We start from the raw sequence: 24,108 nt of genomic DNA on the forward strand, positions 1-24,108 counted from the left end.
ATTGTTTCAGTTCATTTTACAGTGCCCAAGCAGGAAAATGCTAGAGCTATGTGGTAGTAGGCAGGAATTGTGCTATGAGCTGCAAGATACGCTCTTGCTAAGGGCTTGTGACCCCTGGCTTTTCCTTACCCCTCAAAGAAGAATTTCAGTGGGTGCCAGGAAACAAGCTCATCTGCACCACTAAAGCATGCGGTTTAGAAGTAGCTCACTGATGATCGGTGATTAGAAATGCATATTAGTTAGTCTTCCTTTTCCAGGATGTTAAACAGCCTGTAGTGAGGCTGCACCTAACCAGTGTATGGTAGGTATGTGTGTCAACGGCACAATAATTGGTACTTGAACCAAGGTCTGACATTAATGAGAGGTGTCATTTGCAACAAAACTAACTGACACAAGTTAAACAGTATAAAACACAGTTACCTTAGGTCTGGAATAGATCTGGTATCTCAAAGTACCTGCGCACATTGTGTGCTGGTCCGTGCTTACCTTCCTTGCTAAGTAGCAATTTGTGCTCTATCAGCACCACCATTCTGCAGTCTCAGGTCTTTCACTGAACTGTGAAATACAATATAGCATTAAGTTTTTTGTCGCTAATCCTCTTTTGACATATCAGCAGGCAAATAAAAGCCCTTCAAAAAAAGTCTTAGCCTATTCTATTGATGCTAGGAAAGATTTTCCACGTGAAAAATAATTGAAGATCACCATTTCACAGATCACCCATTTGTGTCTCCGGGCAAGCAGATACTGTTCTCTGTATGGGTGTGCTGGGAGTCATTTGCATGCTCTTAGGTACCAGAAGTCTTTCTGTATGATGGATCAGAAATTTAGCAGGACGAAGTTTGATATTGAAACTGAAGAGTTAGGTAATACAAACATACTTGTCTCCCTGACAGATCTCTTCAAGCACATCACAGCCTGGAGTCCCGGGAGCTGTAAAACAAACCGAGGAGTCTGCATTGTTTCAGTTTGCTGAGGTATAATGGCTGAAATATGGTGGGGGAGGATGGGAGGAAGCAAGGAGCCAGTAAGAGTTGTAACTGAATGGTGAAACACCCTGTCTTATAAGGGATTCCCATCTGTAGATATTTATCTTCATGAGAGCATTGTGTTAAAAAAAAAATCATGGGGGGAATAACCAGTGATTGGACAAGATGTTGGCCAGTTCTACCAGCTGTAGTATACACAAAAGGCACTGGGCTTGTGAACATTACCTGGCCTTCCATACCAAAGGACCACTGCAGACATATTTTCCAAGTGGCCTTTTAATTTACATCTAGGAAAACAACAAAGGCATTCGAAAATGATGCTATGCACTGCCTATGGAAGAGGCTGCAGCAGTGCAAAATAGCAACTCGCCTAGAGGCAGGAATCCTTTGAGAAATAACCTTGCAGGTCAAAGGAGGCTTATCACAACAGCTACAAGGATATGTAACAGCATTGTTAGGAGATGACTTATAAAGCCTATAAATTGCCCCTAAGTATGTAAGATATTCTCGTTCCTCCACGTATTGAAGATTTGGAGTTCTTAAAGATTGCTTTTAAGAATTTCTTCTCACATGCTTTTATGTGCCTCTGAATTGATTTTTCACACGTATACTCTTCTTGCCCATTTGGGGGGAGTCTAGTACTGCTTGCAGAATAAGTTATGCTAAAAGTATATTCAGAGTGTGTCTGAAAAGACAGATTGGAGCTCGTGCTATCGTGGAGGAGCATAATGGGCTGAAAAGATAGCCTGTTTGTTACTCCGTGTGCTTACAGAGATTTGACTACATGCAACACGCTTCTTTCGGTTGAATGTTAAGCTAATTGTGTACTGTGTGTTTTTAGCTTGGCTAAGATGGGCCTTGATGTATTTCTTAGGAGGCCCACTTATGAAAAAACAATTTACTGATTCAGATGCCATAAAATACCTGACTACAAACACCTCTATGAAAGATACAATTGAGTTAATATCTCTAATCATGAAGATGTTTTCACATGTGCCACCTTTTTTTAAAGTTACAAGTTCATTTGGAAAGTTCTTTTGAGAAAATTAGTGGAATTGAGCAGGCTGAAGTCATGTGCTGAAGCCAATCTTTTAAACCCAGTAAAAGGTACAAGCTGGAAAACATTTCTTGTGAATTTTATTGCAAAATATTGTACAAATGAATCTGCTAACTTAGTTTCAAAAATCTTAACCATCTTACATGTTAATTAAACGGCAATTTTAGATACCTGCAGAGTTGAACAAGCTATGATTTGCCTTTGTACAGAATTTTCAAATCATCATATAAAGCCTGACTTAGCCATACTTTCAAAATTTCACAGAACCTAAAATAATTTCCTCTCCGAATTGAACAAATAACAAAATGACAAACCTGAAAATCATCATACGGATGTGACAGTGCCTTGAATTGCATACTACTATGCTGAGCCAGCTCATTTGGCACGTTGGAGTACATGTATGAATCATCAAATGTTAGGTAGAAGAGGTGCTTAGAAAGTTAATTAGAAACCGGAGAGGACAGTTTTAAAGTCAGGGTTAATCTCTTTTCCTTGTAAAAATATTAAAATTTGTGTGCAGTCTGGAGGGGGTTCTATTTTTTTGGTTGTTTTTTCTGTGTCTGGAAATAAGGCACAGGAATCTGGAAAAGCAAAGAACCAACCAACCAATCAAAAACCCCCAAAAATCCCTTGTTGGCCATGGTTATTCCTCCTGCGTTATACTGTTGTTGTGAAACCTTAATGGCAGTGACTAGCATCATGTTGTGTCTATAGCAATACAGAAATGGCATTTTTTGTAAGATTACAACCTGGTTTCATTTAGGTTGTTCCAGGAGAAAGTCTTAAGCATGCTACAGAACCTCTTTCAGCTTTCTCCCACCGCTATTAAAGCTGCTTGTGCTCTTTCAAATATAAGGGCTTTCATTTGCACAGGATGTCTTTGTCAAGTTTGGCAAAAACCCCATTCCTTGCTGTGCCACTTCTGACTGGGTCCTGTCTATATGAACGCATTTCTGCATTTAGTAAGCTAAATTATGGTAAGCAATTTGCAGTAGGCTGCTGTCAGCAATGTACAGTGCTACAAAAGAAAAGAGAGAGGGAGAGAAAATAGTTATTTAGCCGGTAGCCAAGCAGACCTGTGAAGAAATGTGAAGCGTGCTGTGGTCTGATGTGCCTGGAGACTTTTGGCAGCCATCCCAGCTCAGTTTTGGTTCTGGCTGGGTGTTCCTCATATGTTCCCTTTCTCTTCGCCGCCTTTGCGGCAGGGTGAGTAAGAGTGCTTCTTTGTGAAGACAGCAATCCCATTGAGTAGACTTGTCATTTAAAATGGACACCTTTACCCCAGGCGTACAAGTCCCCCATCACTCAGAAACAGCTCGTTATATGTAGACGTAGCATGGGATTCTTTCTTCTTTACAGCCTCGGTTAGCCTTTCATCTGTTTGTCTGTCCCAAGTGCTATAGTCTTCAATTAAAGTTGTTGAGGGTACGGCTAATGAGGCAGGCCCAGTGACTTGCCACAACAGATAATGAAAATCCCAGGAGTAGAACTTCATTGGGTCCTGCGGGTGCGCAGGCAAGCGCCGTGGGGGTCACCGAAGATAATGTGACGTCCTCGTAAGAGTTTTTTGAAATTTGGAGTGTTGTCAATTTACAGTCGTGGCTGTCATTCCGCTCTGATTTTGGAAATACTTGGCCCTAGTTTTGTCCTTCTCATTCATACCTTTAGGGAAAGCCATTATATAGGCCAGTGATTTCTGCGCAGTGGGCTGTGTTCCTTAGCATGGTGGCTGTTTGCAAGCTGTCTGCTCACATGGGCTGGTTGCTGTCATCCTCCTTGCCATGTGAGGGAAGCAGAGCAGATGGGACCCCTTGCTCTCTTGGTCTTACTGGATGTGTGTTTGGCAAACGTGAACAGATGGTGATGACTGCTTCACAGAGAAGAAACACAAGTACCTCTTAGATTTACTTAGCTAAACTCTCATCCGTTATTAAACAAAGAAAATGCTTCCTGAGATTGGAAGCAATAAAATTGCTAGTTTACCCATCTTAAAAACAAAATGAAGCCAAAACCCATAAACTCTTCACTTTCAGCTGCTTTTCTGAAGTTTTTCTTTAGGTAATCAAAAAAACAATCGCAGGCAACAAGGTGAAATTTTCTTTGCTAGTCCAGCAGTTTACTATAATTTAAGAAAAATGCATGCTTGAGAATGATTTTGTCCCTGCTGCATTCTCACATACTCACTTTGAGCAGGCTTGCGGGCAACCCTGTCTGTTTATTTCTGTGCTGAACAGGTTTGAATCAAAAACTTTTGGTCAAAATGCCTTCAACTTGGGAGTGTGAGAGCTAGTCAGTATCTTCTCTTCCAGCCTTCCCTTAGGTAAAGCTGTAGCCTTCCCAGGTAAAGCCGTTACTTAAAATAAACAAATATATTTGCTCTTTGCCTATATACTGAAATTATTAAATATCTGTTTTGAAGTGAAATGCCTAGTCTAGGAGGAGAAATGAAAAAGTGGTACCACGGCACGTGCTTCTTCTGCAAACTAGAATGTAATATAGTAGCTAAAAAGCTGACATGCATTGTAATAAAAGATAACTTGATCCTAATGATCCCCAAGTTAAACCTCTACATAAGAAGGGGCTATCTGTGGTTGTGGTACTGCAGGTTCTAATTATTCTAATTAAAGCTGGAAGATGATGTTAATACAGGGGTGTTAATGCAGGGAATGAGATCTGTAACCTCACTGGGAGCTGATTGATCAGCCATCCTCTTCTGATGTTTGGCCAGCAGCTTTGGCAGAATGAGTTCTAAGTTTGTGTCGCTTGCGGTTTGTTTTCATGACTCTGAAGAGAATCTTTTTGCTGAAGTGAAATGTTGGCTTCCTCTCTTTCTATTAGTACTAAAAGGATCTCGCTTGTATTTTGTTAAAAGCAGCCATTCCATTGTCGAAACGAAATTCTTTATTCTTTCCTCACATTATGCATCAGGAGGCAAGATATGTCTGTATGTTCTCAGGTTATACTTCAGTGTGGAGGTGTCTTTCTGAACCTTTTCTGCCATTCATACTGCACTGAAAAAAATCATTAAGAACTGAGAATTTATTATGGTAGAAAGATAAAAATTTGAGGCCCTCTTCCTACAAAGTGCAGTGTACAAGATCACTTACTCCAGTGTAGTCCTGAGCAGGTTCCCTGAACTTTCTCAAAGCAAAGCTAGGGTTTTGAATTATTTTGGTTTAGTATTAAAAATTATTATTAACATATATTCAGGTATTATTCCCCATGTTTTAAATATCTTGCAGTAAAATGGATGTTCTGGATCTGGGGGAGGGGAGGGGTGTTGTGATGAATCTCCTTAACAATTGGAAAGTAAACTCTTCAAATAATCTAGTTCAAAAGAATGACATTAAATATAAAGAGAAAGGCTAAGCTGATAATTTTTGCATCTAAAAGATCATGGTCATAAGCATGATTTTTGTGATGTGTGATGATGTGTGTAGGTGCCGCAGAAACACTGGTGGTCTTGCCCCTAATCTTAGGGCTTTTCAAGGTTTCCAGGTCAAATACCCACCAAGTAATGCCATGCCAGAAAACATCAAATATGAGAAATAATGATTAACCCTTGCGTTGGTGAACTCATAATGCTGCACTTGGAAGCAGGTCAGAAAAAATTTGGCTGGAAAAGCAATTCCCTGAAGTGCGCTGGTAGTTATTTACTCAGCGCTGGTGCTGGCACACCAACATCTATTTAGAAGGCTAGATTTGATTTCCAGACATAAGGTCTTATTTCTTTTTTCTAACTAAAGAAAGTGAAACAAGCAGTGTCTGTGAGGACAAATGGTCCTCTTCTGTATCTAACCAAATGGGAAATACTGCCTAGGCTTTCCAGAATTTTATTTCTTTGACCACCACAGTGTATGTTTTTAAGCAACAGGTATGTCTTGTTCACTTAGTCATATAAAACACACCTAAAACACACGGCATGATAGAATACTGGCTGTGGACAGTACAAACGTAGAAGAGAATCCACGAGCCTAATTTAAGGAAGAAATTGTATATTTGCTTGTATCCTGCTGACTTCTAAATGCCTGTTAAGTGTTTCTTGGAGGGGTTTGTTCACTTAGTCATATAAAACATACGGCCTGATAGAATACTGGCTGTGGACAATACAAACGTAGAAGAGAATGCCTGTTAAGTGTTTCTTGGAGGGGATTGCCTACCTGAAATAGGGCCTTCTGCCAGAAAGATCAAAAAGTAACTGATTTAACTGACTTCACAATTTTTTCATTCTTTTTCTCCCTTCCTTTCTGTCTTTCCTGTGTTCCACTGAAATATTTTCTCCTCTGTTCGTTTAAAACCTAGATCTCATCAAATACTTCCCAGTTGTCAAGTCCTGAGCCAGTAAAGCACTGTGGGAAGTCGGCACTCTTCCAGTTGGCAGAGGTAAAGTTACACCCATTAGCGTCACAACGGGAAGATGTGTGCATCTTTTCCCCTAAAAAGCATGAATTGTGTAAGATTTACTCTAGTATCAAATTTAGTATTTTGAGAAGCATAAATTAGTAAATAATTGAATAGCAAGAGAATTAGGCAGTTGCAATGGCCCCAGGGACCTGGCTTTTTTTTATACACTTGTTAATGTGCATAGTTTCTTGGAGACCACACAGAAAAAGTTACGCTTCTTTTTAGAAAAATTAGCCCTGTAACTATAATAAATGCAATGCTCAGGACAACAGCAAAGACAAGAGACAACAGCATTCTTCTTACTGAGGAGCTGGATACCAGGATTGAAAAGGTAAAGCTTTGGTTGTAATGACTGGAATGTGCATTATTGAATCAGGGACCAAGCATAAGAAGAGAAAAGTAAAGTTTGAGATCATCAGGAATCTGTATGAAAAGTTGGAAGTTGAAGCAGTGTATTAAGCTCTGAAATTGGCCTCTGTTGGCAGTAATCAAGAACACTAGTTCAGGTTTCCCAACAGTCCTGGAAATTCTCTGTGAGTCTTAAATATAACCTTGTAGACGTCTCCTCTTTGATATGGATGAATCACTCAAAAACCTTTGAGGCTTGGTGTGCAAATATTCTTCTTGATGATTGAAAGATAAAGATACGTGCTGTATTCCAGGTAAATAAGGGAGGATGCTAGCACCTTAATTGCACGTGGGTTTTTTGGGTGGGGGAGGGTTGTTGTTGTTGTTTGGTTGGGGTTTTTTCCCAAAATTAAGTCCTGTGTCAATGAGGAAAATGGTTCTCTAGATCCCATCTAGTGGCATCCAGACATATATTCTTGCTGGTGAGGTTAACCCTTGTCAGGGAAAAAAAGACAGAGATTGGAAGCACTGAAATAGAAGCATGTCATGTCTTGTTCCATAGATGGTAATGCTACTATCTGACTTTATAGGAACTTACATGAGTGGAAGAAAACCTGCTTTAGCCTACAGCCAGTCCCTGGCAGTAGCAGAGATTGTGGGTGTTTGCTATGTTGTCAGCAGTACCTGTGCAAGGGCGATTACACCTAGCTGTGATCAGTGATCCATAAGGGCATTTGATTACTGCAGCTCTGGGACAGCAGAAAGGCTGGTAATATTTATTCAGGAACACCAGAAGTTTTTGAGGTGTCCTCTTACAGGACAGCAGCAGGCTTTGAGTAGTGCTCTTCTGGAGTAAGGCTGTTACTGAGCGCAGCCTGACATTTGGAAGTCAGCGTTAAAAGTTGTGATGTGACTGTGAAGCTTGTGAAGCCCTAAGTTGGGTGAAGGACAGGTGCTTGTCCACGGGAGTGCAGAGTTTGTTCTGCAGTTGGCGGAAAAAAGTGAAGCTAAGTCTGGCAGCATGACATTTGCATGTTGGACAGGTTTCCATGATACCTCTCCCAGTGATTGCTCAAATGGATTCTTACAAGCCTAATTTAATATACAAAATGAATGTTAAAGGCTCTGATTTAAACTGAGAAAAGCGCGGCAGATGTGCTAAGCGTATCCTCCTTGTCTCTGGCTCTTCTGGGACATTGGCGCTATTAATATTTTTTTTTTTCCAGTTTTGGAGACCTCTGTAATGTTGTATTGTAATTGGATAAATAAATTGTGAAAGTTTCAGCTTAAGTTTCAGATAGCAGTTCAGGACCTGGTTTGAAGCATCCCGGATAAACTGTTCATTATCACCTCGAGGATGTCTTAGGTTTGCAAGTTCATTTGGCAGACATCTGTGCCATGCCGCTGTAACTTCAAACCGCAGATGCTGTGCACTGGAGGGGACTGAACTGCTGTCTCCATGCTACTGGCACGGCGGGGGTCTGGCGTGCGGGAGCCTGTCTGCTTCTGCACACCACACTGCTCTGCTCCTTCTTCATCTCTCTGCTGTGTTGATAAACCAAATTTGTCTTCTTCCCCCCGCCCCCCCGCCTGCTTTCCTTTTTGATACTTCACAGTATTTCACAGATGGTCATAAAACAAAATGCAGAAGTGGGTTAAATTATTTTCTAAAAAATTCTGAGAATTTAGAAGTTTCTAAAAATGACTGGAGCAGCCGCTCTGCAGTCTGAAGCCTGGGAGGCTGTTCCTGAACTGCTCTGCTGTGTCTTTTGCTGTGCCTAAAAGCATGCTTTGTCTTCAGCCGTCCCTGCGGAGGCATGAGGGTGAAGGGAGGCAGTGGTCGTGGGGGGTATCACCTCCACAAGGCAGGGAGGCCACTTCTGCTGCAGAGGGCTAACAGCACTAACAACGCTTGGCTGTAAGCAACGTTTGGAGACATGAGCTGTAATGGTCAGAGCTTGGGAGATGCTGTGAAAAGCTGCAGCTTCCAGGAGATGTAGAGATACAGCATTGTTAACCTTTTTTGGTTATTTCCTATAGGGCAATGATGGCTTGATTTCTGCAAAATCAACTTTGTAGGCCCGTGTTGGTTGAGAGCAATGAAATCTGAGTTTGGGGGGATAGGAGGAGCTAAAAGGTTATAAACACTTTAGTTCCCCAGTCCCTAGACCTCCACCTCTTTCTAAGGAAGCAAGTATAAGAAACCTGCAAGCCTGATGAGAGATTATAGAAAAAGTCCTTAAAAATAGAACATTTTCCTCTTCATACTAATGGCCAATCCTGAGACCGATACTTTTAATTTGTTTAGAAAAAGATAATTTATTTGCACCTAGCTCAAAACTGATAGAAAACACTCTGAAGTATTGAAGAGGATCACAGCCTGGTACAGGAAAAAGATTCTGGAGAATAAACAGCTACCTGCTTGCCAGACAGCTTCCTGTATTCTTGAGGAGTAGGAAAGGTTACCAAAGGTTTGAGGGCTCCTACTTCACTGTGGTTTTGTAGCATCTCTTTTATATGAGTCCTGTAGGACACCAACAGGCAGTGCCATAGCCTGACTAAAGGTTACCAAAGGCTTGAGGGCTCCACACCAACAGGCAGTGCCATAGCCTGACAGAAGTAACGTTCTTAAGCTATGCAAATGAAATGATTTTGCAATCAAATGTCCAACTAAGCCTTCAAAAATACCACCAGCTGGGTTGCATGCTGGTGTAGATTGGTGCTTAGCCACTGGAGTCTGTTTGTGTGTGAGAGAGTATGTGCTTCGGTTCTTCCTACTCTTCAAAGGGAGTCCTGACAAGAAGATACCCAAATCTGGAAGTAGCTTTTAATGTCCAGTTGTTATCCACCAGAGCAATGGTGGAGCAGGGGTTTATTTGACAGCATGCGCAGGTCTGCACTTCTTTTTCAGTATATAATCTTATGAATGAATTTTTAGAAGAGGGAGGAAATGATCCATTCAAAAGCTGTGTGGTAAACATAAAAGAATTTGGCTGTTAAAATAATGTCTTTATTTTTCTCCCCCACTGTTTTTTCTTTAGATTTCTTCAAGTACATCCCATTCAGGTCCTTCTGATTTAACAAAACAGTGTGGAACATCAGCATTGTTTCAACTGGCAGAGGTAATATTAAAATACTGGTGACTAATTACCACAGGTGCAGTGGGGTGGAGAAGTTAATGATGTTGATTGCCAAAGTCTGGAAGGCAGAACAGTGCTACAGTTCTAATTACACCGTTGCTTATAGAAGCATAAATTATCATGGCTTGGGTGCCACAAGTCAAGATTTCCCCAGACTAGCCAGCAACTTGGAAGTTTCCAAGAGTCTGTGCTGCAGCTGAGAAGAAGTACCATTCCCTGATGACAAAGGGACTTTCCAATCACCACTGAAATTGTTTCAGTTCCTTGTTTTAGGGTTTGGGGGTTTGACTGGTTTGGCCGGGGTGGGGTGCAAGGAGCTGGGAGAGAGGGCTAGATTAGTCTGTTACTCAGATTAGGGCATTGCCATTACAAATACCCATTAAAGGTCATTAGTTGTTTTCATTTATTTTTGCTTTTCGTGCCTACTGTTTTTTGAAGTGGGGAATAAACCGGTCAATAACTTCTGTAGAAACTCTGCTATGATACCCTCGGCAGATCCTCCTTCTGGGAACAGTTAAAGCCATTGGCCTCGTATTGAAATGTTGTATTTCTTCTGTTTCTAAGCTTTTTTTTTTTTTTTTCCCCAAGCTTTCCCTATCTTAAAGACTGTGAATTACAAGTTTGTTTAGAGCTCACAAAACAGAAGTCACTTTTTTGTAGCCACATCCATAGCTGTCTGTACTATTGGCTACTGCAGAAGCAGCAAAGGTATAAAGGAAAAAAACCCAAACATCAGCAAGGGCCCGGGGGGGGTGTTTGACAAAGTACAATTACTGTTGCATTCCGTGCAACTGAGTTGCGCTTTAAAGATTGATCTTTAGTGTTTGAAAATCATGGGCTGTATTTACATTGCAGTGCAGTAAACAAGTCACAAAAATACCTTGGTACCGAGATCCCACCTCGGCATAGTTGTGGAACTCTCTTCTGCATAATTTAACCTGCTTCCTGATAGACACTGGGCTTTCCAAGCTCAGGTGTTTCCAGTGCTCAGCCTAGCTTGACCTGAGCCAGATCAGTGGTTTCTGGCCTGCGCAACAAGAATTTCAGAAACAAAGTGTTCTATCATTGGTGTTATGCTCATGCATATATTGGTGTAAGAGATATTTTTAAATTGCAAGGAAAAAATGCCCTGCCAATTTGAGAAATCTAAAATTGACCTAAAGAGAACCCAGTGATCTGTAGGGTACATCTGCCCTGACCACATGGGCTGAGCTGTGGGATAGGGAAGCTCCTGATGTCTGGTTCAAAGCAAGCCTCTTCCATCTGGTTTTGCTCCCAGTGGCTGTCTGGTTGACAATTGTTTTAAAACCAAAATACAACTGGGAATTCAGCTTGGAGGCTTTGAACGGGAAAGCAAGAAGAAGAAAACAGTCTTCCCAAGGGCAACTGCTTGGTGCTGTGAAGGACTGCCCTCTGTAGCAGTGTCAATGTAGCTTACAGGTGATCCAAAACCAAGAAGATCTCCCAAGTCAGTGCTGAGGGAACGTGGCAGACTGAGGACCTTTTTACAGCTCTGTTTTTTGAATATCGCTGTTCCTCAGACAGTATGAGGGTTTTAGTTTCCATTAATGTTATCTCCAGGAGGAGATAACCATGGTAACCACTGCTGTATTGCAGTTCTTTGCAAAACAAGTCTGTGACATGAGAAGAAAGATTCGGAAGGCTTTTTTACTACCTTCCAAATTATTTGCTCATTCAAGTAAAAGAAAGTAATCTCAGTTGCTGAGATTCAATGAACTTTTTTTTTTCCCCCCTCCTTCAGGGCCATTTGGAAAATGGAGGCAAGAATTGCATATAGGGCCATTTGGGAGTTGAAGGGGGTATGGATGTGAGATGTCAAGTAACTTGTCAGTGGCAATAGTCAGAGATACTGTGTTGTTTGTTGCATTTAGGGTATTCTAAAAATCAGTCTAGCAGTGGGTTTCCAGGTTAAATAAAAGGCACTTAAAGGATCATGGAAACAGCACTGAGATCAGTTGGAGTCTTCATCTATTAGAGCGGTAGAACTTGCCAGCCTTAACCTAGTACTTAGCCATCATCACGTCACATCAGTTTCAGTAGGGCTTCAGCATGTTTTTCAGCACTGTCCTTTAGCATAGTTTGCCTTCCTGAACTAAGATGCCAGAGAGATTCCCTGTGTAATGCTCCTGTTAGTATAGGTAAGTAACGTTAATAGTTGATGTTTGTTTCACGGGACTTTTTTTAAACTTGTTTTAGATGTGCCTTGCTTCAGAAGGAGTAAAAGTGAAAGAACCTGGGAAAACAAAAGTGGAAGCACCCAAAGATGTGGGAAGGGAAGTTCCAGAGGAAATGGAACTTGAAGAACTGGAGAAAACAACAATAAAAGACTCCTGTAAAGTAAAAGTAGAACAATCGGAGATAGAGAAAATGCAAAACCGGGATGAGACAAAAGCTGAGGAATCAGAAACTGCAAAATGCAGAGATTTTACTAGTCTTGCAATAGAGAGCAGTCCTTTTGAGAGACATGATAACACAAAGGATCACATGTGCTGTTCTCCAGAGCTTTCAATGGCTGACATGAACATCCTCGGGCTAAAGCCAGAAAAGATAAAGAAGAAGAAGAAAAAGAGTAAGTTGGACCGGCACACAAACGAAAAATCCACTCCCAAGAAACCTTGTAAAAAGAGGCAGTCCTCTGAGTCGGACATTGAAAGTGTAATGTATACAATTGAAGCCGTTGCAAAGGGGGACTGGGGTGCTGAGAGACTCGGAGAAACTCCCCACAAAAAACCCCGCCCTGTCTCTAATGTGAAGGGAAGTATGTTGGATACAAAATCACCAAAGAAAAAAGTGAAATCGAAAGAGAAGAAAACATCAAAGGAGAAACCCCCGGAGACCACCAAAGAATCGAAGCCTCCCGATTTCCTTAGTATTGCAGCCAGCAAGGAAGTACCATGTGAGGCTTCTGATAACATTAAAGTGGAACCACTGACCCCAACAGAGGAGGTGGTACCCCAAAGCTTACCAGGACAGGTCAAAACTGAGGACAGTGACTGTGTTAAAAAGATAGAAACCTGTGGCTCCAGGAAATCGGAGAGATCTTGCAAAGGTGCTCTTTATAAAACTCTGGTGTCAGAGGGCATGCTCACGTCTCTGCGCGCTAATGTGGACAGAGGTGGGTGGCTTTGAGTGTTTCATTTACAGCATGAACCACAAAAGCCCGGCTGAAGTGGGACAAAAAGCAAAAATCCATGTTTAAGCTGGAGTTTGAGCAGTGTGTGATTGGAATGCTGTGTCTAGTCACCTGAGATTCTAGAGGCAGGTGGAGGGGACGGACTCCATGGTCCAGGGCAGGTCTTCTGGAATCCTGCTGTCTGTTAGTACTCACCTCACTAGCCTCTCCCTTTTTGTCTTTCATGATCTCAGATTTAGCTTTTTGACAATTGGCTTTGTTGGGTAATTTGTCTGCTTGGTGATAAATCTATGCAGGACTTGTGTTGTTTGTAACCCTGAACAATAAGCTTGTTTCTATACAAAAAACTATTGTGGTTGTGAGCATAGTTCTCAGTCGTACAAGAGGCAAGTGTGTTGTGCTTTTGCTTTGGTTGTTAGTTTTGCTGTAGGTCATGAGCAAGAACCCTTTACCTTGTGGAAGGATAAATTTAAGATAATTTCTGGAAGCCTTCAGTGACATGTCTTGAAATGTATTTTTCCAATTAGTAGATTTATATGTGTAATTAGAACAGTCAGAAAAAAAAAAGTTTGTAATTTAGGGAAGTTTAATAATGTAAATCTATTAATCTTTTTTTTCTTTCTATATACCGTGAGAGATGCTGAGTTTAGAAGTAGTATAAAAACAGGGGGGAAGGAAATAGTTGCCAATATCATCATTATCTCACTATCTACTTTAAAATAAATAAATAAATGTTTTGTAACCCCTTCAAGAAGGTCAAGCATCGTAAGTTGCAGTACTGAATGGGTACACAAGTTCCTTCTGAGCCCCCTTTGTTTTGGCATGTTTTTCTAAAGATGAGAAAAAATTTTCTGCCTTCATACCAGGAAAAAGAAGCTCAGGAAAAGGCAACTCCTCAGATCATGAAGGATGCTGGAATGAAGAAAACTGGGCTTTTTCCCAATGTGGCACAAGTGGGAACAAAAAACTGAAAAAGCCTAAGCCAAAAGAAGAGTTTGTTTTCGGGTAAGTTGCAGCTTAACGTTGTTCCGAGTTTTAGTTAGGTCAGCCTGGTAACTTAAGAGTGAGTCCTCCTCATTGCAGCTAGTGAACTGTGTCCAACACCCAAATAATCACACGTAGACAGAATTTCTGAAAATTACAAACCCCACTGGTCTAAGTCATGCTCTAGATACTTGTTTATATACCAAAGTAATTCCTTTGAGATCTTTCCTGGTTTACACTACTGTAAACAGATTTGAATAACATTATTTGCTCACTTCTAAAAAAAACATGTGATATTTACCTGCTCAAGAGGTGGTAAAGAGGGTTACTTATGTTTTCAGAGCACTTAGCAAGCGGTATTGAAAGTGCTGTGTAGGTGTCCAATCATAAACAGATTTAGACTAGAAAGAATAGATCTCTTTGCCCACTTGGAGAGCTTGCTTACAGAGGAAGAGTAAACAATGTTCTACTAGTGGCAAATAATTATGATAAATACATCATTTTTTTCTATTCTAGAGACAAGATATTTAAACTGGTCATGTACACCATGAAGAAATTAAATATATCAGAATAATTAATGATTACAAATACTTTAAAATTTAGAAACGCCACACAGAATTACTTTTCTAGTATATGCATAACAGTTTTTGTTAGAGTATTACAGATTTATTTAACTGCTAAATCTGCTTAGCCATTCATACTTACTTGCAAATTCTTGGAAGAATTCCAGTTATCTGAATTCAGAGGGTGAAAATGAATTAAAAGAAGTAGATTTTCCACATTTCATGCTTAAAATTGTAATATGCTTCTTTTTTACAGGTTTGTGGTAGCCTTTTTTATAACCTAGTCTCTGTGAAATTTAGCTGCAGCTCACTTTACTGTAAAGATGTTAAATTGATGAAGATCTCCAAGTCTTGATTGCTTGGAATAGTCAAGATAAAGTAATGGAAACTTCTTGTATTTTTAGTGCATTACATACAAGTTTTGTAAATATTTTTTAAATTTAAATTGAAAGATTGAAAACTGAATGCATGTCCTAGCCAAAAAAAAAAAAAAAAAAGTAGTTACAAATTATTTATTCAAAGTAGCTAGGAAAATTGTGTACTTAAGTAATTCATTTGACAAATCCTGTTCTACCATCATTAGCTGGCCAGATGGGGAAAATATGTATTTGCCAATACTGCTTCTTGATTCAGTCATGTCATTAATGAATCTTATTCTCAGTGAACTCTGTAAAGGCAGAATCGGTAATTTGTGGAGCATAAGTGCTGGAGAAGGTATCCATTTTCCCTATTCATTGCACTACCTGATCTTCTAGCTACTTGAAGAGCTGGTTTTACCTCCACTTGCTCCTCCTAACTCTTTCTGCTCCCTTCAGCATCACCTTTCAGCCTCATTTTGTGTGTGTGTAGGGAGGAGGGTCCTCACCTCTTCTTCTCAGTCAGTGGTTGCCCGCAGTTCCCCGATGGTCCCTCTCAGGTGTGCTTTGTCCACGTGCAGCCCACTCCTTTGCCAGCAGTGCTCTGCCTGCGTGCGTCTCCCGGCAGGACTAGGCTGTGCACGGCATGAAGACCTCACCTCAGCTACGTGTGTCTAACCAGGCTTGTGAGAGGCTCTGAGAACTTACAACAATGTGAATGATTTTTAATTTTTTTTTAAATAATTAATCGCAGATACAGTGATGGCAGCATTCTCCGTTGCCTCCATGTTGCACAAGCCATGAATTGCTAGTCAGGATGGCAGCTCGTCTGCTTTCAGGGTAGGGCCTTCCCAGTTAGAGCTGCAGCCCCTCATATGCCACAGTGGGAGAGGAGCTGGGGCAGAGGACGGAATTGCATGACAGCTGTCAGAGCAGAAAATCACCTTGCTTTGTGGTTGTCAGGGAACATGCGTATTGAAGAGAATGGTAGCAGTGCCGAGCACCACCACTGTCAGGTATCTTTGTGATTTAAAAACAAAACAAAACATGCACACACATAAAAGAACCCCAAAACAAACAACAAACAAGCCCCACCACGCACACAGTCTGCCGAGAGCCACGTCTGGATTTTAAGATAGAAGATTGCTTACTGAAAGAATTAATGATTACAGAGATAAAAGGAACTATCATTCTGTGTACCAAAGCTTTCAGAATACAATTTGAAGTGCTGCTTCAGAGAGCAGAGAGAAACATCATGTTTCTTGTGATAATTCCAAGTGTATAGTGTGTAAGGGCCATCCCTCCAACAGCCATGCCAGTTTTTGTTAAGTTCAGGTTTTCTGTAGCAAACAGAATTAAAGACGAGTAGAAAACGTCATTGTTCCCCCGTCATTGATGGTGCTATTTATAACCTGCCCAGCTGCGCACATTACCTTTGATTAAAATACAGCTCCTTCTTACGCTCCTGCCTGGCTGCAAAAATTTGTTGGAGCGGAGTGCTTATACAAGACAGTGCAGTCATTGCAGCCAGAAATGCCATGCCATACCCATCCCATTTGAGTGGTTTATTTTCATCTGGCTGTTAGGAACAATACCATGTCTGTGGATTTCTTGAGCTGTAGTTAAAGCTAATTGCAGTCATTCAGGTTGGGCTGATGTATGAGGGATGCTGAGTTTCATGAAAGCGTGAGCTAGTTGCATTTTTCATCTTGCAACAAATAAAATATGAGGGGAGGAAATATAATCCCTCAGAACAAATACAAAGCTAATTCCCACCCCAAAGCATCATCTTTTAGAATATCCACAGAAGATTGAATAGTTTGACATTTTTTCTTCTGGTTTGAATTGTTGTTTTCATTCTGGTGTAAGGAATTCTATGTAAAGTTATTTTATTGGTTTGCTTATTTATTGGTTTTATTGTCTTTATTTCATTCCTCTCACAGAACAGACAAATCTCCTGTATGAATCTGTGCAGCAGAACTAAATGACATTGGGGTTTTTTCTGATTTTAATATATGCAACTAGTGTGATCAGTTTGTACAGAGGTACAAATGCAGAAGCTGGAGTGTACATTCTCATCGCAAAGTTGGATTAATACACACTAGTTTGATGTTTACAGTGTGCGTGCACTTACCTCTTTCCCCCTCTCTCTCTGTAGATACATACATATATACACGCACGTGTTCCTAAACAATGTATTTTTTTCTCCAGAAATGGAGTTAATTTGATTGGTTTTGTTTCCCCTTTAGCTTAGCAAAGTTGGAAGAAGAATTTGAAAAGAAATTCAACAGCCTTCCTCAATACAGTCCTATTACCTTTGACAGGAAAAATTCTGCTGTTCCAAGGAAAAAGAGAAAGGTTGGAAGTGGCTCATCTGAACAACCAAAATCCAACAAAGGTAAATTACCATGTGCAGTACATTCTTAAGGAACACAATGCTATGACAAGCTCAGGAATTTGTACTTTCTTACTTTACTGTTATATGTGAAAAGTGTGAAGTCAAAGAAAACATTTTTCTAGCACTGAAGTTGGTTGGTTCTCACCTGGTTTAGTTTTCAGGCTATACTCTTGACTCCCGATTTTCATGCTGAGTAGAACTGGTTAGAGTTTGTACATTAAACATATTCCTCACAGCAAGCAAATTTATCAAATCCATGAATATTTGTGAGCTAAGTGAATTTGACAGGTTTTCCCAGGAGAAAATGGGGAAAAAATGGCAGATGATCAAAAGGTTAAGTTTTGACATTTTTCAAATTGTAGTTTTATGCTGGTTTGCATTTCACTGTAATTTTAGGCTGTATGAATTAAAACATAAGATACCAGAGATGTCTGAATGAAACATTTGCATATATTTTTCATCAAGATTTTAGCTCCTAACATAAGTTTGCAGAAAAAATGTCCTGACATAATTTAAAAAAAAAAAAGATTAGAGGACAGGAAAGCAATTCCATACCCAACTCCATTGCTGAGGCTCTTGGAGGGAGAAACTCATGACACATTTGGCTGTGTTATGTACAAACAAGCCTGTGACACAGAGGTGGTAGAGAAGTGAGAATATGGTAGGGAAAACTACTTTTAGGCTGTGGCAGAAATACGGATGCATACGTACAGTACAGAAGCATCACAAAATGAAGGAATGATGTACCAGTAATCCTCCAAGATAAAAGGATGCTCAAAAGAATCCTCATTATGCACAGTTGATGTGAAGCTGGTTTCCTTTTCTGCTACTGTGGTGGTTCCACTGACTGACAGGTTCTCAGATCTAATATGGCTATTTTAGTCAGGTGACCCTGGATTAGATCTATGCCTTTTGAATGCTTCACAAATAATCACATTACAGTATGCAGGATTGAGCAGCTGTCCTTTTCTAGTGCATGCCAATTTTGGTATTGATTTTTGTATTTATATAATTAGATGTGGAACAGTCATTTTTGCAAAATTAGACTTTTGCTAATACCACGTGAGTTCTGATTTCAAATGCCTTTCATTTTTTTATGGTACGTATTTGATAGAACTTCTTCAATGAGCATGAATTAATTGCTTTACAGTATGATAACACACTGGTTAATTAGGCAACATCTGTTGGGAATAAGATCTCCTCATGTACTGTGATGTGGCGGTTAAAGTTGTAATAGCAGCTCCTTGGATTTCTCTCTACAGTATTTACCTGTTCAAGTGTCTACGTCTAAAAAATTTGCAGGCTCTACATTGTTTGGGAATGGCACGCTAGAATACTACCTCAAGTCAGGTAGCCCAGAACAGCATTCTGCTTTTGACTAGATTCATACGCGAGAGCTTGATTTTTATCCTTGTTTGCATCCCTTAAAAAGCTTTGGAATATATTCGGCCATGTCTCAAGGCAAGGTCAGAAACATAACTGCAGGCAGGTTACAAGCCTGATATAAGCAGTTTTGGCACAGGCCTGCAGAGGAGGCCATGGAGCATTTGCCTGTAGCTGACAATAAGGGCTCTTTAAACTAAGCCAGCTGACTTTGCACTGAAGCAGATGGTAAACAGTCACATGAACTTTTCCACCAACTGAGCTGTGGAGTTGCAACAAGCAGCCCCAGGGCAGGAATATCTGATCGTGACACTGCTGTTTCTGTAGTGAACATCTAACCGCAGCCCTGAACTAAATCCAGATGGAGCTAGTGATATCTGCTCCTAATTTCAACGAATGTTGAATTCACTCAAGTTAGGTGGGCAAGCTGTCAGCTTGTGTCAGTCATTCCAGCTCCCTGGAGAGTGAAGTTTAGCTCTCAGGAGGTAGCTGAAAAACTTTCTGACAGACCTTTTTTCACTTGGAAAGGAAAGATTGCTAAAAAGTAAATATTCCATGGCAATAGGTCGATTTTCATTTGTTTTATTTTGTTAGGATACTTAAAATTAGGATCCCAGTTGTTGTGGATTTGAAACAACCTGGGCCAAACTGCACACAGGCAAGCTTTCTAGCTTAGTGGGGAGGCTGTTCCAGCTGAGCCAAAGCTTCATTAAGCTGAAGCCTCCATTTAATTTGTGGTGTACTGACAGGCCGTTCAGCTTCGCCATGCTGTTGGCTTGCCTGTGAACTGTGACGAGTCCAAAGACGGTTAGAGAATACAGACCTCCAAAGGCGTTAAGCACGCAGGTCTGCGTACTAGGCTCCTGCAAGTATTGCAGGATACGAAAATGGCATATTGTGCAAAATGATAGAGCTTGGTTTGGAATGGTTCTGGGTTTTTTGAATTCTCATGGGTTTTTTTAAAGCATCAGAATTAAACTAAAGTAACCTATTACTCTTGCACTGTGATGAGCATGAACGGTGAAGGGTCAGTGTAGTCTTATGGGTGTGGCTGTGGTGGGATGTAGAAGATCTTAACTTTGCTCTGCAGTACTCTGCATTACCGTGTGGGGTGGAGTTGTTTCTGCTGCTTTGCTCTGTCTGCGAGGTAATTAGAAGACATGTCTGGCACAAATGACACCTACTAGTGGTTGGGGCCTCTGGATGTTTCCAAACAACAGATAATAATCTCTAGAGGTAGGTTTAGTAAACACTCTTTAAAATAATTCCCTACTTTTTCTGAGTGAGCATGTGCAGGATCATAAATTTCCCAGGCATTCTCAGTTCTCAGATAAGTGCTTAATTTTTGCAGTCTGCATAACAATGCCTACTAAATTACATTTAAAATTCAGAAAATAGGTTGGAGTGCTGTACACTAAAACTTCCCCAGGATGTTAGGTGAATAAAGATGAAGAAATGTTGTTGTTTGTTGGTTTTGGGGTAGTTCCCTCTCCCATAACTAGGGCTGTATGCCTTAATATGTTTTGTTTTGGAGTAAATGGTGCCAGATTGATTTTTCTGTCAAATGTCATTAACCTATACCTACAAGAGGCCTGATCTAACACGAGCAGCCAGGACTGTCAGGTTATTTTCCTGCTCCTAAGCGGAAAATGAGTGGGTCAGTGCACACTGACTCATGTCGTTGTGCTTGTCATGTCCAGTCCTCAATTCAGCCAGTTCTCTTCATATAAAAAAACACCTGAAGGGCTCTGTAATATGAAAGCTGTTTCAAATCCACGTGTATAAGGGAAAATTTGAACTTTCTTAAATGAGAGGCAATTTTTTCCCCAGAGCTTTCCAAATTGTCCGAATTCTGCTCCCACTGAAATTAATGGGGGTCTTTCGTCATTGGGAGGAGGACCGAACAAGCCATAATGCTTTGGCAAATTCTACCTCAAGCGTTTTGAACTGGGAGTGTGCATATGCAATAATAATGTCACAAAATGGCTGAAAAATACAGCTATACAGAATCTGCGCAGATGGCCCACTCCAACATTTGCTGGAGCTGTGACTGATTTCTTTTTTTTCTTCTTTCCAATGGCATATGTGCCAAAACATCCCACCACACAGAAGTCAGCAGTCTGCAGTGAGTCACTAATCCGCTTGTATGCAAAAATGAGCAACAGGCATAGTCATTATTTCTGCCTTGTGCTGTGAAGAAATGCTCACTTATACATTAAGCACGTCAGTAAAGCTTTCCTTTTGGGAAGGCAAGGAGAGGCATGCACAGTGTGCTTTTATTTGAGAAAGGGATTGTCCACAATTGTTTTGTCTGTGGCCTCTAGGACCAGAAATAAAACATCAGCTTAAAGTGGATGCTTCTTTGTGGCATTCCTCTCTATCTCAGCTTAGGTTTTTCTTTTGGTTCAGTTCAAAGTGTTCAGATGCCTGGAGATTGCATGCCGTAATGTTCCAAAGATCATGACTTCAGAATACAGCATCTTCTTCCTGAGAGATGCAGAAATGCACAGACAAATCTGTTTGTCCTGGTTTTCTTACAATCATGTTCTCTATTTGATCGGGCCCCTTAAAGTAGGAACCTTTGTGTGAGCAGAGGGTGTGTATGCCCAGAAATGTGGAGGAAATGCAGTTACGGTTCGTTCTGTATGGTGGGTTCATTTTCTTGCCTGCTGCTTCTCTGAGCAGCTGCTGTTGGCTGTTGCAAGTATTCCCAGGAGGAAATCCTACCGCCCCCAGTGAGCACAATGGACAAGACGGGGATTAGCAGGTGGTTAAATCCTGCGGCAACTGCTGAAGTGCTAGGAAAAAGAAGAGTCATGTAGAGTATTTCCGATAGATGAGCGGGATAAAAGGACTTTACGCTTGCAGGTGGCTGTATAACAATAGCAAGTACACCAACGTTAAAAGGATTTTTTTCAGCTTTCTATAGGAAATCACATCCAGAGTCCACTGCCTAACAGCAAGCCTTTTAGGTTAGTTAGTTTTTTCAGTCAGGGATTTTCTCTGGACTGAATGTTGACAAGTGGCATTTGTTCGAAGTCTTGGAGTACTTGCCTGCTGTCCCCATGAAACAGGTGTAGCCCAGCCAGCCATCCTGTAAACTCCTGCATGGGTGAGTGTGCCTAAACTATGCCCCTGGGGCACCTGCTAGTGAGAGCCTGAGAAGGGATATTAACTCTATCCCAGCCAAAACCAGCATATGATCTTAGAAATGCCCTCTTGTTCAGCCTTACCTACCCGCAGACATCCTCTCCAGTCCAGGTTATATTTTGCCTTCTCCATACTGGTTTAGTTCAGTTAATTTCTGTTAAAAGAAAAGCTCTGGTTTTCATACCTGAATATGCTGTGCCAAGATCCTGTATTTGGCAGTTCATTGGCTTAGGCCTTAATCTAAAAGCAGGATGGGATGTGGCCATTTTTGAAGAATCACCAGACGGTCCATTCAGTAATTACCAGACAATTTGTATGTGGAAGTGTGAGAGTGATTGTAATTTAGCTTTTCACAGAGGACAGTGAGTGTATCCTCTAGGTCACTCAAAATAGTTCTGGCAGGGAGTGTGGATGAAGTTTCTCACAGAGTCAGAAGTTACATTCTTGGGTCCGAGTATGACATGTTGACCTATTTCGATATTAGCCCATCTTCTCTTTCACCGCATTCATGGCCAGAGAGTATTCAAGTGTCAATGAGCACTGTCTCGCAGAAATAACAGCTAAAAGGGTAGGGAATTGGAAGTTTCTGTATGAAAAGGCAGCTTCTCTTTTGATCCCACTGAAGTCAATGTCCTTGGATTTTCTGTTTGGGAATAAAATTTTAGATGCAAGTACCGTGTGCCTTGGAGTAACCGACATGTCGCAGGTACAACCTTATGACAAAGGTGCCTTGGATGGTAGAAAAGAGATGAAAGACATGGGTTTCCTTCTTCATGCGATGCTTGTTATCTTTTTGTGAGTTTTTCATCTCAGTTATTCTGCTTAGAGTTGCTGGCGCTGGCTGACAGCCTGTGATGTTGATTGAAATGATCCATAGGGTGCAGCTTGAGCTGCAGAAATAGAGACTTCTGTGATACTATGTAATGTGTTGCTTATTCGAAACACCTGCAGAAAATCACTAATTTGCTGATTTAAAAAGAAGAATAATAAAAATGTCATAAGAATCATCTAGTTATGTACTACCTCTACCTCTGCCTTCTTGTGTAACTGTTATGGGAAGACTTGTCTCTGTTGATGTGGATGAAGTATTTGACCTTAGGCTCAGTTTTTTCACATAGGCTTTCCCTCAACCTGCCTGAGCTTTTTCATTCCTTGTTTTGCATTTCTATTGCAGTGACACTAGACCGCTTATCCAACTCTGTGATACTCAGAAAGCTATTGTAAAATTTGCAGGACGAAACTCGAATCAGTTGGAATGAATATGGCCTCTTCTATTGACCTTTCTGGTAGTTTCTATACAAGTTCTAGTGAAGCTATTCACATTTAAGCTGATGTTGCCTAAGATGGTGTCTCGCTTGGGCTTTATTTGGTTTTTTGTTTGACATTATTAATCTTTTCCAACGTTTTGATTTCTTCAGTAGTAAAAATCAAGCAGCAGTGAGACACAAAGCTGACATACAAAATCCTGGATTTTGATGTCTGTTTCTGACTGGATTTTAGCTTTCAGTAATTTTCAATATTATTCAAACAGTCTAGTGTCTATGAATGGTTTTCACCTCATAAGACTAGATACTAGATCCTTCTTCCATGTGCTACACAGTTTTCTCCTCCTCTCCCTGCATAGGGTCAGTGATGGCAAATTGCAGAAGCATGATGTAGACTTACCTTGATCGCGTGTTACTACATGGTTGCAGTTGGGTCTCAGTGGCCAATGTGTGTGTCTGGATCCTTTTAAGGATGAGGAGGAGTGGAGGAGGCTAGTATTTGTGGTGGGCAGAATCCTGTTCCAAGTCAGTTGCAGATGGGAAGGACACCCTCTTGTTAAGCTGTAAACTGTCTTGTCATCTGCAGTGCATCTCATTTCTGTTTGGGCTAGTCTGTTCTGAGCTCGCCTGAAGGCTTGCTTGCCTGCCGTACCTTTGGAAATAAGATTTTAAAGTTCAGTTTCTGAAAAGTAACCCCATAAAAATGGCTTTGCAGTGTAGAGACTAGGCATCTGTTATATCTTTGGTCTGTTATGTCTATATTGCTATGGTATCACTGTTTAGTCCATTAGTGAGCCAAAGGGTAGCTTCTTGATGACCTCTGCTAGTGGCATAATGTGGTCTGATGTCACATAAGGTGCCTTCTGACTACTACTAGTAAACACTCTGCTATCAAAGTGGGAATGATACCATGAGCTGGG

The 24,108-nt window shown here is 40.8% G+C and overlaps 1 protein-coding gene across 1 annotated transcript in view; it reads left to right on the forward strand.

Annotated features, from left to right (window-relative positions):
- The window catches only part of BBX (bobby sox homolog (Drosophila)), a 59,777-nt gene that overhangs the window by 21,224 nt on the left and 14,445 nt on the right, over nt 1-24,108 (forward strand). The window contains exons 6-10 of the mRNA XM_009886433.1: nt 894-974; nt 6,346-6,426; nt 12,153-13,071; nt 13,956-14,094; nt 17,242-17,390. Of these exons, the coding sequence (XP_009884735.1) occupies nt 894-974; nt 6,346-6,426; nt 12,153-13,071; nt 13,956-14,094; nt 17,242-17,390 (1,369 nt within the window). The remainder of the gene's footprint in view (nt 1-893; nt 975-6,345; nt 6,427-12,152; nt 13,072-13,955; nt 14,095-17,241; nt 17,391-24,108) is intronic.

This window comes from Charadrius vociferus, unplaced genomic scaffold (genome assembly GCF_000708025.1).
Source record: "Charadrius vociferus isolate BGI_N301 unplaced genomic scaffold, ASM70802v2 scaffold496, whole genome shotgun sequence".
Lineage (NCBI taxonomy): Eukaryota > Metazoa > Chordata > Aves > Charadriiformes > Charadriidae > Charadrius > Charadrius vociferus.